The 13,973-nt window shown below is 34.7% G+C and overlaps 1 protein-coding gene across 1 annotated transcript; it reads right to left on the bottom strand.

Moving 5' to 3' along the window:
• Positions 1–621: 621 nt before the first annotated feature.
• On the bottom strand, positions 622–1,853 carry LOC144564399 (quinone-oxidoreductase QR1, chloroplastic-like). The gene is made up of 5 exons (XM_078313997.1): positions 1,796–1,853; positions 1,595–1,690; positions 1,159–1,454; positions 1,029–1,050; positions 622–746 (listed from the first exon to the last, which is right to left on the bottom strand). The coding sequence occupies exons 1-5, from the start codon at positions 1,851–1,853 to the stop codon at positions 622–624; spliced, it is 597 nt and encodes a 198-aa protein (XP_078170123.1).
• Between the last annotated feature and the right edge of the window lie 12,120 nt (positions 1,854–13,973).

Below are 13,973 nucleotides of genomic sequence, written 5' to 3'. Positions count from 1 at the left end.
ACGTATAAAGGGGTGCAGAATTGGTCCCAAGTCGTTTGGACCATTTTTGTCCAAAGTAAACCGCACGATGTAATTATAAATTATTAATTAAACAATGATTACTGAACATATATTATAATACCTTAATTTTTAATGAGGTATGACTTCAGCGATGAACAGTAACACCTTATCTCTTCTCTGTCTGATGTGGTTTCCACGGATCAGATTATTTTATGATGACGCTTCTATCCGTCACCTTCATACCACCGACCACTGCCTCCGCGTCTCCCGCGATTTTGCCTAAAAAAGCGCCAATATCGCCTTCCGCCGCTCACGAGCCTGCATGTGGTCCATCTCCCGCTTTCTTCCCTCCGCGGTCTCCTCCCGCGCTCCGCGCCTTCCCGTCTTCTCTTTTGGTCAGTATTTCTTCCTTGAGCTTATCGATTGTACTCTTCCCATGTAATATCTGCTGCTTACCTGTAACCTCTTTGGTTCAGCTCAACTTCCTCCCTCGCTATTCTGCACAACGGCTGCAATGGACCCTCTTCGCCTCTGCTAGCTTGGGTTCCTCCCGCTGGTATGATTTTTTTAAGGTTTAGTAATTTCCACATTTCACTATTTTGGGAGAAAATCGACTCTCTATCAGCAAACTAACATGACCAAACCTTCGTTGCTTATGCTAGATTTAAGTGTTTTCCATAGAACTGCTGGGGCGCAATTTATGATGTAGTCATATTTCTTGCCAGATGAGTTCTTCTGGCTTTGACCTATATTTAAAAGCAAATTACTAGGTTTATTTTTCTTAGAACAATTCATTTATCAAAGTACAAACGATTATTGATACAGTCCTTGTCAGTTGATTGCATTTCGTCCCAATTGGCAAATGGTATAGTTACTAATAATTGTATCATAAAATTAAGATTTTGAATTAATATGATGAAATTTGCACTACACTGGTACCAGATAACTCAAATTTTCAAGTTAAACACTGTGATTTCAATTAATTGCAATTATACTAGGTGTTGTACACAATCTATTTCCTATATTGCCTTGAGCCAAATCAAGGCTTACCTGAGACTTAAATTTCAATATATGCTCATATAAGTAATGTAAGAGGCATAATTGTAAAAATTTAACACCATAGTGTAAATTATTTTCAATGGTTTTGTAGTCAAGAACCTCATCAGCCCCCAAGCTTCTGACCAGGTCAACATTTCTGGCACCATAGGTTGCTGTAACATGGTGGCCCCCCAGCTTTGCAAGCTGGACCGCATAAGACCCGACACCACCCGAGGCGGCTGTGATGAGTATGTTTGCCCCATTTCCAGTGCCATTAAACTTGGTCCCGATCATCTGGAGACACTCCAGTGCCGTCAGGCTGGCTACTGGGAGCCCAGCAGCATTAACAGAAGACAGTTCCTCGGGCCGGAGAGAAGTCTCTGTTTCCGAAGCAACAGCGTACTCAGCAAGTCCACCTGATTACTGTTTATCAGCAATTGAACACAAAGAAAACCAATTAAAAGTTAAGAGAAATGAAAAATCAGTATCGCAAATCACAATTATTTTTTTATGTGGCAGTTGGAGTGATAAAAGCCAGCTTTTAGCCAAGTATTACATACTGCAAAACCTAGCCTGCATACAACCTTGTCACCAACTTTAAATGCAGTTACTTCAGATCCGATTTGAATCACTTGACCAGAGATGTCAGTAACTGTTGCAGAAATATACAATGTTAGTTTCTTCTGATTTAAACATTGATCTCCTTTACCCCCGGCCGTGTTGGATTTCCTCCACTATCCATGCAGCTCGGTTTTGCCAGGGTCGGGTGCTGCCACTTCTTCAGCTTCTCCCCTCTTACTCAACTTCAGGTGCATAATTTTCACTCATCCTGCCCAAGTTCTTACGGTAACAGATAAAAAAAAATATGGTTTCTCCTATTTCAATCACCAAATTTGAGCCAATTTGGAAATTCTCGGGTTGCCCGTCAAAAGATGACAAAGCAGTACTATGAAATTTGGCAAATCATCAAGTAGCTGTTGATGTATTAGTAGATTTAGCCTACTGATTGTGCTTTCCGTTATGTAATACAAATTCATGTAACTGACTTGCAGCTTGGTGGAGTGGTAACTAAGTCATTCATGTTTACTATATCAGTCTAGGAACTTTACCATCAATCATTGTTTTAAGTTACATTAGATAAGAAAGTTTATAAAACATATTTGGAATTAAGTACTACATTGCCCCTAATACCCACTTCCAACTGAATTAACATTTTCCTCTACAAACCATGTTACTTTCGAGTATAGCTGATACTGCAACTGTACAGTACCACTGGGTACCATGCTTTACAAATCCCACTACATGTGCCAGACTGGGCCAAAAAAAACCTCAGATCTGGCTAGGCCATGAAAAAAGTTCTCAAAATAAATGTTCTTCAAAAAATTTATAACCTCAGATATTTTTTAAGATTGGGATCCATGGGATTGCAGTAAAAGCTCCTCCCATGAATATGAAAGCAAGTATATATTTGATATTTTGATAAATTTCACCAGATTTGAGCCCGAAGAGCAAACCAAGAGATGTTTTGTATGGGCAATCTAGAATCACCCAATTATTTTGCCAAATCCATATTCTCACCATTGCATCTTTAAGTACAGAAAGTGATAGATGGATGTATGGAAAATAAAACGATGGCGAGAGAGAGAGAGGAATATGGTTATATCTTATATGAGATGAGAATCACAATAATATATCATTTAATCATGATTCCAATATCTTATAATGGAAATTTTCCAAGTAGCATTTCAATATTGTACTTCTTGAAAAAAAAACATAACCACTGTAAGTGGAATAGACACCTAGGAGAACCTCAACTGTACAGTACCAGTGGGTACCATGCAGTGGATACCCATTTAGGATTTAACATACTGACATTTATGTTCGCCTACTGAACTAGGTTTACAAATGAGGGTAAAATATGAACTATGATCTGTACAGTTCTTAGAATTCCACTTGCACATCAATTCCGCTGTTACATTACCAAAAAATCTCTACTGGAAGGATATAGTAATATGGTACCATGTTGCAACAGCTATTGCTATGAATATTTACTAGCCATGTGGCAACCTCCACTACTATAATTATTAACTTAATTTTTCCCCTTAAGTTAATCTTTCTAGATTTCCAATGTAAGCAGAAACAGGCTCCAAGCAGAAACAACTTCATCATTGAATGTTAGGCTGAAGGTATAGTGGCTCCTATGTTATTCTCATTGACTACTTCTCTTGCTTTTATGATTATGAAGTTATTTCTCCAGTTCGTTTATTCACTAATTACAGTTTCAGCTGCTAGCTAGAAGCACTTGTCCAGTAAGGCATAGTTAACATTTTTCCAAATTTCCTGAAACCGACGTTGTATTCTTATTTAAAATAAATCTCACAATTATTCCAAATGAGCATCTAATATGTTGTATAATGGTATTCTAAAAATTTGTACATGTATAACCACATAGAATTGTTGAGATATAAGCTGGTATGCATATATTTACTATTTATGCTGTACTCTTACTTGTACTTTACTGTTCCATGGTGAAGAAAAGGAAGCATAAGAAAGGTGTGCTGTCTACTACGAGTCGCCCAATGCTTTCCATAGATTTCTTGATCAGAGACGTAAGCAGTTTGTGCGGTACCACCTAACACACCAGTCTTGCAAATATTCAGGTTTATATTGCTTCCACTACATTCCATTTGTTAGTGTTCAATGTGTCTGCACAATTCAACAATACAATTTAATTTGTGCTTCCCCATAGTCCATAACATGTACACACACACACACAGTTAGTTGTCTAATCTTGCCATGTTGCTGGTAAATTCCAGCATTAAAGATTCAGGTCTTCAGCGCTCTCCGTTGCCCAACGATACAAATTGATTACACCATATATGATGGTACATTATTGTAATTAATTTCAATCCTAAGAGGTGTAATTAAAAACATGATGGTACATTATTAAAAACAAATTCCTTTTGCCTTTCAGGGGGAGAAATTAATTACACCATATAAATTATCTTTACTTAATCATGCCGCTTTAACCAATAAATATATAAATTGTAAACCACACATTTATTTTTTACTTTATGCTATACATGAACAAAGGACTGATAGGGCACAATTGTCAATATTTAATGCACTGCATGTTTTCCACCACAAAAGTCTAGTATCATTTGCAGATATAGAATAAGAAGTTTCTACCAGAAAACCTTTTCTAATGAGAATTTCATGAAAATGCTAAGCTCAAAATGTGCAAAAAAAATTGCTCACAGTTTCAATTAGCACTTTATGTCAAATAAAATATTGTATTGAGGCTCTGTTAATACTAAAAAAAAGTATAAATAGTTATCACAGATTAATTTCAAGCGAAGCAAGTCAACAACAACAACAAATTCAGTAATTCAACTGTACAATGTGAGAATTGTTTGCACCTTCCTTCCTTCATTCAAACCTCTTTCCTTATGTACATACCACTGTAATACATGAGTATGGCATGATTTGCATCTAATTGTTAATTCTTCTGTTTCATTCACCAGCTTGATCAACTGATTCAGTACATGTATACTTATCTTTATACCATTTTCATAATTTTGCAGATGGCTGCGCACAAGATATCTAGTCCCACAACCAGCACTTAATGCTGATGTGTACTGACCAAGAATCATGCGGAGAACTTTCCAGTTTATGGACATTTTTTAACCCAATCGATAAAACAAAATATTCATGCGATTTCACCTTAGTTTATAAAGAGCTACTAAACATCACCGTACTCACTTCAGTTAGTCCATCGGCTGTTGAAGATCCATACACAACCGCTGCTGATAAAGAAATGTTGGTTGATTTGAAAGTTGAAGGACTAATCAGGTAATAACACGCCTGACATTATTAATATACACCAACTTCAATATTAGAATAAAACGAGACCTTTTATTTCCTGCTTACTTTCTTCTTCATATACAGAGCGGTCCGTGCGAGATATTTTGTACTAATGCCTAACCTGTGACATATTATATGCATTGACAGTGCCACAGTTTTAGACTGTCTCCTACTAAAAAAGCATGATAACTTAATGATGGGAAAAAAAATAGCCTCAAAGTGAGAAACGAAAGGTATTGACATCAAAACTGTCACACCTTTCCGCAGCTCCACCTACATGACTTCTAAGTATTACTTAACTCTACTGCTTGACCATGTGATACTGGTGGTGGAATTAACTAAATGTTTTCTTGATTCTTTTCTTTTCCCATTGATGTTTTTAGATTGTGTGTGTATCTTTCCTCTGATGAGGCATATAGGTAAATTTGGTGGATTGGTTAACAGTGATGTTCGCGAGCTGTCGGCGGTCTGACAAGGTGGTAGACCCCAGCATAGAGACGAGACCATCTACCAGGGCTCTCGAAAGGGAACTTCCGATTGCTATGGAATGTGTTGACGCATATGCCAACAAGAGACCAAAAAAAAGTGTCTGGTGCTACGCATGCATTGTGCTGATGAGGCCATCCATGGTTTGGTACGCTCCAATTATAGACATTTTAATTTTGTTCTTTTATTTCCCTGTTGATCAACTTGGCACAGTTCAAGACAGTAAATTCATACTTAGTTTTTTTTTCCCCCTCCCTTCATGTTTTATCCATCACTATAAATATATTGAGATTAAATCTGATGTAAATATTGCTTCACTACTGTCATATGTAAATGTTGCTTTATTACTGTTGTATTTTGCAACCAATGCTTTATTACTGTTGCTTTATTACTTATGTAAATATTCCTCTAATGCATTCGTCCTTTTTGTTAATTTCAGGTTACTGCCGCATCATGCCCTCCATAGTAGTCTACGAATAAAAAATAGATGCTGATATACATGTCACTACGATGTAATATCACCAAATAACTCACACGAGTTCTTAATTATACCTCCGCTCTAATGAAATTTTAATTGCATGCAATTTGTACGCAATGTAAATATAAATCTGTTGAACTTTGAATGCATGTTTCTCACCTTCTTTGTTATAAATCATAAATTGACATGCGCTTCCTGCAATGTCTTCAATTCCTTCTACTATACGCATTTGTACACTTACCTTGAAAACAACAGCAACATACCTAAAACTTCTCAAATAATACAACAAGAAGCTTACATCCATTTACACAAACATGTACGGAAAATAAAGAATGCAACTAGTGCATATATAGAAATTAAAGAATGCAAGCTGTTGTTTTATTTTAGATATTAATTGAAAATCTAGATCGCCATTTGTCTTTCAATAATTTTCTTAAACGGAAATCTCCAAACATGGTTTTAATTCATGTTGTTAAATTGTCAAGAAATTTAATTAAACCTAATGATACAGCTCTACTGGTTGCTTTACAGTTGAAATTAACGTCTGAGAAAAACAATGTTTTTTTAGCTAGCAATTATTGTAACTTTTGTTCTCCAGTGTTTATACTTCTTTCGCATATCTTCTCCAAGAAGTTTCAAGCATGTAATGTAAGCTATTCATCATTGAAATTTAAATTGAACCTGATCTCATAACCTTCATGTTTTTCATGCAAAAAAGGATGAAGATCGACCGGTAAGACTAGAAACTTGAATTTTATTGTTTGAAATATTAGTGCAAGAAAGATGTTTTTTGTCAACTTGTAACTTGAAAAAATAATGACAGCAAATTAAATCTCGCTCGATAGAATATAAAATGTCGCATAGCACGTATATATAAATTGTGTGGATGAAAAGTGTATTAAACAAAAAGCTTGTGATCATTTTGGATTCTCACCAATCCATGTCGACTCTCAAGATTTTTTGTTTTTACAGCTTTACGTTATTCATTTTGGTTTGCTAAAAGAAAGCATCTTAAGTTTCATGTACATAACTAAATGTACAAAATAATCCACTAATTATAATTTGATCTCCGACTAAGCAGTATTGTACAGCTTTAAGTCTTATATATTATAAGTGTATTTGCATGAATGTAAGTTTGTAACTCGGTCAAATTGGCCAGTGTCGAAGCCTTTCACAATACCTAGTTCGTGATTGAAATAATTTGACAATATCTAAAATTTATAAGATAAATACTTTATGGCTATAATACAGCTCTTTATATTATAACTCAAATAGCAAAATATTGCTAAATTTACAAAAATAAATAAATAGTTTGTAAATAATACGAATAATTTAAAATAAATTTTGTATTGTTAGTACAATTCGTTAAATTGAAAAATAATTCAAAACGATATTAAAAATTATAATTCAAATATTAATTATAAGGATAATTTTTTTTTATTAGTTTGCCGTCCTGTGACAATAGTTGCATCGTGCCAATTAATTTCTAGTCCTTATCCTCCCAGTGATTACAATTAGCTATTATTAAATTAACATGACTTAGATCTAGTTGTACTCGATCAGTTATTGCATTGGATCTGAAGAACTTTTTTATAAACCATAATTAGAAAAAATATTTTTATGAAATTAACATGATTATTTTTTTTTAACAAAAACTATAAGAACTGAAATGTCATTTCGGTTCTGATTTTTTTTTTTTTTTGAGAACCGAAATGACAATTCAATCTACAAAAAGAAAGACCGAAATAATATTTTGGTTCTTATAATTTTTGTTAAGAAAAAATAATCACGTTGATTTCATAATTTTTTTTTCTAATTATAGTTTATAAAAAAAAAATCGGATCTGAATTCACTAATTTGCACGAAAAGGATATATTTTTTTGTTACTTTTTTTTTCTGACAATAGTAACTCGTGTCAGTGTACCGTCTAAACAGAGTTTTCATGCTGTCTCCCGTCCCGTCCCGTCCCGTCCCGTCCCTGCAAAAACTCTCTTGATACACTTGGTTCAAACATTCCATGCATCTCATGAAAGAACTGTGTGACCCAGCCCTCGGTGTCGTAAGGAGTAGCTTGTTCTGCTGCTCCTTTCCCTCTCCACTCTCCGTTCTATCTCCCATCCCCTCAATTGTCTCTTGAACCGTCTTCGTCCATTTGCAAATCCACAAGCAATTCGATCTCTAAACAGAAGGATCACAGCCGTCCAAATGACCACGCACACGCAGTAGCTCACGTTTGTCGGACAAATCCTCTTATATATATGTGAGTGCACCCCAATCCAAGATAGTATTATATGATCAGCACGACCAATCCAAGATGAGCAAAAGAACATCCCCTGGTACCAAAACAACCAGTGGCAGAGGCCCAGCAACAGATATGGAAGGCATCAATTTGTTGACACCTGGCGACATCAGGGTCATTACTGCCATGCGACGAATAACCAGCAATCGAGGCACAGTTATCCCAACAAATCCTGGCATGAAATTCTGATGGGGGGAGGTTAAGACAGTAGAGAGAAAAACTGGGATAGTTGGGATGAAGTGGGCTCACAGAGGAGGGGAGGGATGGTGATGAGAGACAGGTGGCGCAAGATGGTTGGTCCAGAAGCCGGCAAGATCATAGGAGCAAAACAGAAGCACCAAGTAGAGGAGGGGCACGAGAAGGTTGGGCTGGTACCCATGCCAGAACATCCTGGGACAACAGGAGTGAATTACCAAGGAGGCAGGTGGCACGAGATGGTTGGTCTGATACCTGTGCCAGTACATCGTGGAACAGTCATTAGAAAACAACTATTTTTCTCCAAATTTTTTTTTAAGAAAACAACGATTTTTCTAAAAAAAAAAAAAAAAAAAAAAATTAACTCACGAAAAAATTATATCCAATTATATGGCTTACCCAATTTTTTTTTTTTCTTTTTCTTTTTTCTTTTATTTTCGTAACCGGACGGTTACCCAATTTCTTTTTTCTTTTGTAACCGAAAATTATGGGATTAAAGTTTCATAAACATTTAACAATAATGGGATAACAATTATGGGATTAAAGTTTCATAAATATTTAACATGGGATTAATTGTTATCTTTACTCAATTCCACCCAATAGATATTGGGTGACATACAATTTTAGGTTTAAGAATGATAAAGGGGTTCAAGCAATGAATACAATTCCGTGATCAGCTAAGCATTTTCCTAAAATGAATTCATTCCTAATTAAAAATAAATAAATTAATATTTACAAATTCACGTTGTTTAAGAATGATAAGGGGTTCAAGCAAAAACAATAGAGAATTATTTCAAAGTTGATTTATTAGAGTTTTTAAAGCAGATGCATCAACATTTTTAAATCGGTGAGTTCATATTAATTTAACAAATTCAAATCATTATGCATAATTTATAAAAATTATATATCACGTACAAATTCAAATCCGTGAGTTCATATTTAACAAAACATATTAAATGTCAATCACTATGCATAAATGCATAATTTGTAAAATTTAAATTTGTGCATGGTTCACACTTGTCAAAATAAATCCAAACATGATGTATAATACAAATATTATACGAAAACTTTATAACTATGCATTCATGAAAAAAATAAAAAGAACGGATCGAATAATTAAATAGAAATTTCAAGCACTTACAAACGACTTCGACAATGGAGGATATATATATATACTCCAGATCAACGGTATGTGCTTATCAGATGGATATGATATCTCTAAACCCTTCAATTTATATTTTTTTACAAACCATAATTAAAGAAATTAATTTTAGGGAACCAACCTGATTATTTTTTTTTACACAAAAACTATAAGAACTGAAATTCTATTTCAGTCCGTTATTTTTTTTTGAGACTAAAATAGCAATTTAGTCCGAGAAGTTTTCACCGACTTTTTAACAAAATTGGTGTGGCCGTTGGTGTAACACTCACAGACTGAAATGCTATTTCAGTCCATTGTTTTTTTTAGCCCGGATTGATATGGCATTTTGGTCCGATCTATTTCTTTTTGTTTCGAATAAAAAATAATGAAATTTTGAGACTTTAAAAAAAGTGTTGGTTCGGTGGAAAGAAAAGCAGAGGGGGAGGAAAGGAGAAACGAGAAAGAAGGGAAGAGAAGAGGGCCGAAGCTTGTCTGTTGCGGTCCTTGCGGATGGAAAAAAAATTACCAAGAAATGTCATTTCTTTTCGGAGTCTTTTTCGGATTTTCTATGGCCGTCTTTGTAAAAAGTTGTAAAACCATGACGGACTGAAATACCATTTTAGTCCTGAAAAAAAAATAGCGAACTGAAATAACATTTCAGTTCTTATGATTTTTGTAAAAACAAAAGTAATCATGTTGGTTTCCTAAAATTATTTCTTTGAATTATGGTTTATAAAAAAATTATTTAATTTCAGTTGAAAATGAAATGCAATATTTTCAAGTTTGAATAAAATGAAAAGGGATAGATGAACAATTTTGCCTTGTATTTTCGTCTTTTTTGGAATTTTTATTTGAAGTAGCCATAAAAGGAGAAGAAAAATCAGCAGGTAATTAATTTCTTCTAGTTTTAATTATTTGCTACCTGAGTAACTATTTGCTCGCATAATGTATAAATTAGTTTGTTTGCACTAGTCTTTTTGTAAACTTCTCATTAGCTACCTGCCTACCTATGTTGAGAGATAAAATTTGGGTAAATGCTTGTTTTTGCACTAATCTTTTATTGCATTTGATCTGAGGTGTTATATATCATATGTTCAATGCATTAATAAAAAAATAATCAAAAAGCGATCTTCCATCAGTTCAATGAGGGCATTGTTGTCATTCTCATAAAAAAATAATAATTTATTATTCTCTTTAATTTTGATTTTGGAATGCATAAAATTGATAAATACAATTAAATCTACATTTTTTTTTCTTTTGCTTTTTTTTAGCCAATAGATTGTGAGAAATGATTCTGGTATGTCAAAAGAAATTAAAAGTCAACTCTATAGTTGACTGAATAACATGAAAAATTGATTTCTGCACGTAGAGAATATGATTGAAATAAAAGTTGATATGTTTGTAGGAACATGTATATCAGTATATTACATCTTTATAAGCTTTTCAATGCAAAAAACCCAGAAAAGGCTTTACACCTTATAACCAGCTGGGCAAGAATAAAGAGATTCATCTTTTGAAATTCGGAGCATAAATCAGCAGACCTGACTCAACACAATAGAAATGGATGGCTTCGATTTAATTTCAGCCGGTGGGTGATCAGGATGGCAGTAGGGAGCAGTATTATTTGCGCTTTGAGATGAGTGCCAAGTTAAAAATTCTTTTTTCAGACCGTCCGATTCAATTCTACTCAGTCAGGTAACCTGAGGGGATACCAATTCTAAATCAACTTGATTCAAATTCCTATATCTCAAACAATCTTAGATTCATGTTTTCCATGCTTAAATTGTGAACAGTTCAACCCAATTTATCAAATAATGTCAAAAAGATTCAGGATTTGACTTGATTTGAATTTGGTTTGGTTTTGTTTAGTTTGATTTGATTTGGTTTGGTTTAAGTTTGGGCTTAATTGGGCTTGATTGAAACATATTTAGATTTAGGTTGTTTTGGGTTGAAATTTGACTAGGTTTGATTCGGCTCGGCCTTAATTTGGATTTAATTTGGGTTGGGCTTCAATTAGTTTAGATTTGGGTTTAATTAGGTTTGTGTTGGATCAAGTGTAGTTCAATTTGGGCTTAATTTAGACTTGGGCTGTAAGGACTTTACCAGGGTCATTTAATATATTTGTTGAGACTTCGGTTCATTATTTGATGTTTTCTAAGGTCTTTTTTGGAATTTGGACAGGAGTCTATTTGGCTATTATAATATCTTAATTTTTAATGAGTTCTGACCTCATCAATGAACAGTGCTACCTCTTCTGATGACCATCGGATTTGAGATGAAAGACTTTGATTGTTTTAAGCTGACATGCGCTTCCGTCACTCCGCATTGGACCGCTCTCGACTCTCAAATTCATCCATTATTCAACTAAAAAAAAAAATTCATCCATTATATGCTACCTGTCCTTCGGCCCCTCTTCTCCTCACGCCACGTATTTCCCTCCATTACGTGTTGCTCTAGCTCCAGTCTCCCGCCGTGATTTTTATTTTTACCCAAGAAAAAAAAGATTTTAATAAAAATAACCACCGAAACGCTGGATTTTTAAAAATACCCAGCCCGTGGATAAATTCCACGGGTGGGATTTTTAAATCTGGCCCGTGGATAAATTCCACGGGTGGGATTTTTAATTCTGGGCCGTGAATATTTTCCACGGGCGGGATTAAAGATTGGGTCCGTGGAAAATATCCACGGCCCGGACCCTTTTTTTTTTTTTTTGCGCTCTTTTCACTATATATGCTGAGAGAGAGAGAGAGAGAGAGAGAGAGAAACAGATTCTGAAAGAGAGAAAGAGAGAGAGGGAACGAGGGAAGGAGGAAGAGGAAGGAATTACTGTGCAGCTGGTAAATCAGGTATTTTTATTCATTTACGTATTTACTATTTATATTCGTATGTACTGTTCATTTACGTATTGTTGTTTACTATTCATTTACTGTGGATGTACATATTCACTGTGTCCTGTACTGTTCGTATACGTATGTACTGTTCATATACGTATTTACTATTCATGTACTGTGTATGTATTTACTGTTCATGTACTGTGCATATACGTATTTACTGTTCATGCACTGTTTATATACGTATTTACTGTTCATGTAATATTCATTTAAGGTGTGTGTACGTATTTACTGTTCATGTACTGTGCATATACGTATTTACTGTTCATCACTTCTCGTGTACTGTGCATATACGTTTTTACTGTTCATATACTGTGCATATACGTTGTCACTGTTCATTTACTATGCACATATGTCTGTATTGTTCATATGCTGTACATATACGTCCTTACTGTTCACAATTGAAATCAGTCAACTTACAAAATATTTATCATTTATGAATGTAGTTTATTTGCCATGCATATTGGAATTTCAATACATTTTGGAGGGAAATTCATTTTTGACCAGAATGGGGCACGTTACTCCAAACCTCCAGTAAATACGTATTGGGTCGATGAAAATTTCTCATTTGAGCAGTTGCAATCGCTTATTTATGAAGTGAGCGGCTACAATAGGAATCGTTGGGAATTACAGATTCAGGCCCGAATGGTCCATGCAGGAAGGTATGTCAGAATCGCATTGGGTGATGACGGGGCATTGAGAGGCCTGATCGCGCAGGTTGTGCGGTCCGGTGAATCATTATTGGAAGTTTTTGCATGTAGAATTCGCGGAGAGTCAGTGGCTGGGAGTTCAGGCCAAAATTCAGTTGTAGAAAATTATCAACCAAATTATGAACCACACACTCCTTTTATCCCAATGCCAGTAGCAGAACCGGAACCAAAAATATATAGTAATTCACCTCAATCTCCACCTTTTATCCCACCACGAGTACAATCTCCACCTTTTATCCCACCCAAAATACGAGAACTTGGCACAATTTAAATTTAAAAATAAAAATAATCACATACCTCTCGGGATGCCATGCAGACTCGGTGCTCCGTGTGACTCATCCATAACATAGGACTGAAATGTTCTGTGCTATTCGTAGGAATGGGCTCATCAACAGGGTCGGCTGGTGGTGCTCTCCTAGGACATCCCCTGGCCATCCTATGTTTAAAAAAAAATAAGCGTGCTACAATTGGCTTAAATGAGGCTAATATGAAAAAAAATATACTCAAAAAACATACTATCAATTTATCATTTAAATATATAGGCTATATATAACAAATTTCTGCAACATGCTATCACTATATTGATACTAAAAAAATTATACTCGTCCGTGAAGTCTTTCGGTTCAATTTGGATAACTTGGTATGCCGACATTTTTATTTTAACACCATTAAAAAATTATTTTAATACTAGTAACCAAAGTTTAGTAATAATTTTAAAAATACCCCACCCGTGGAGTTTTTTCACGGGTTGGAATTTTAATTCCAATTTTTTTTGTTTTATAATTTAGAAATTTATTCATATTTTTTATTTTTTGTATCGAAATATTGGAAATGTTGGATATATTTCTTTGAAAATAGATGGAATACAATA

Source organism: Carex rostrata, chromosome 13, assembly GCF_964058835.1.
Source record: "Carex rostrata chromosome 13, lpCarRost1.2, whole genome shotgun sequence".
Lineage (NCBI taxonomy): Eukaryota > Viridiplantae > Streptophyta > Magnoliopsida > Poales > Cyperaceae > Carex > Carex rostrata.
This window is presented reverse-complemented; position numbering and strand designations above follow the sequence as displayed.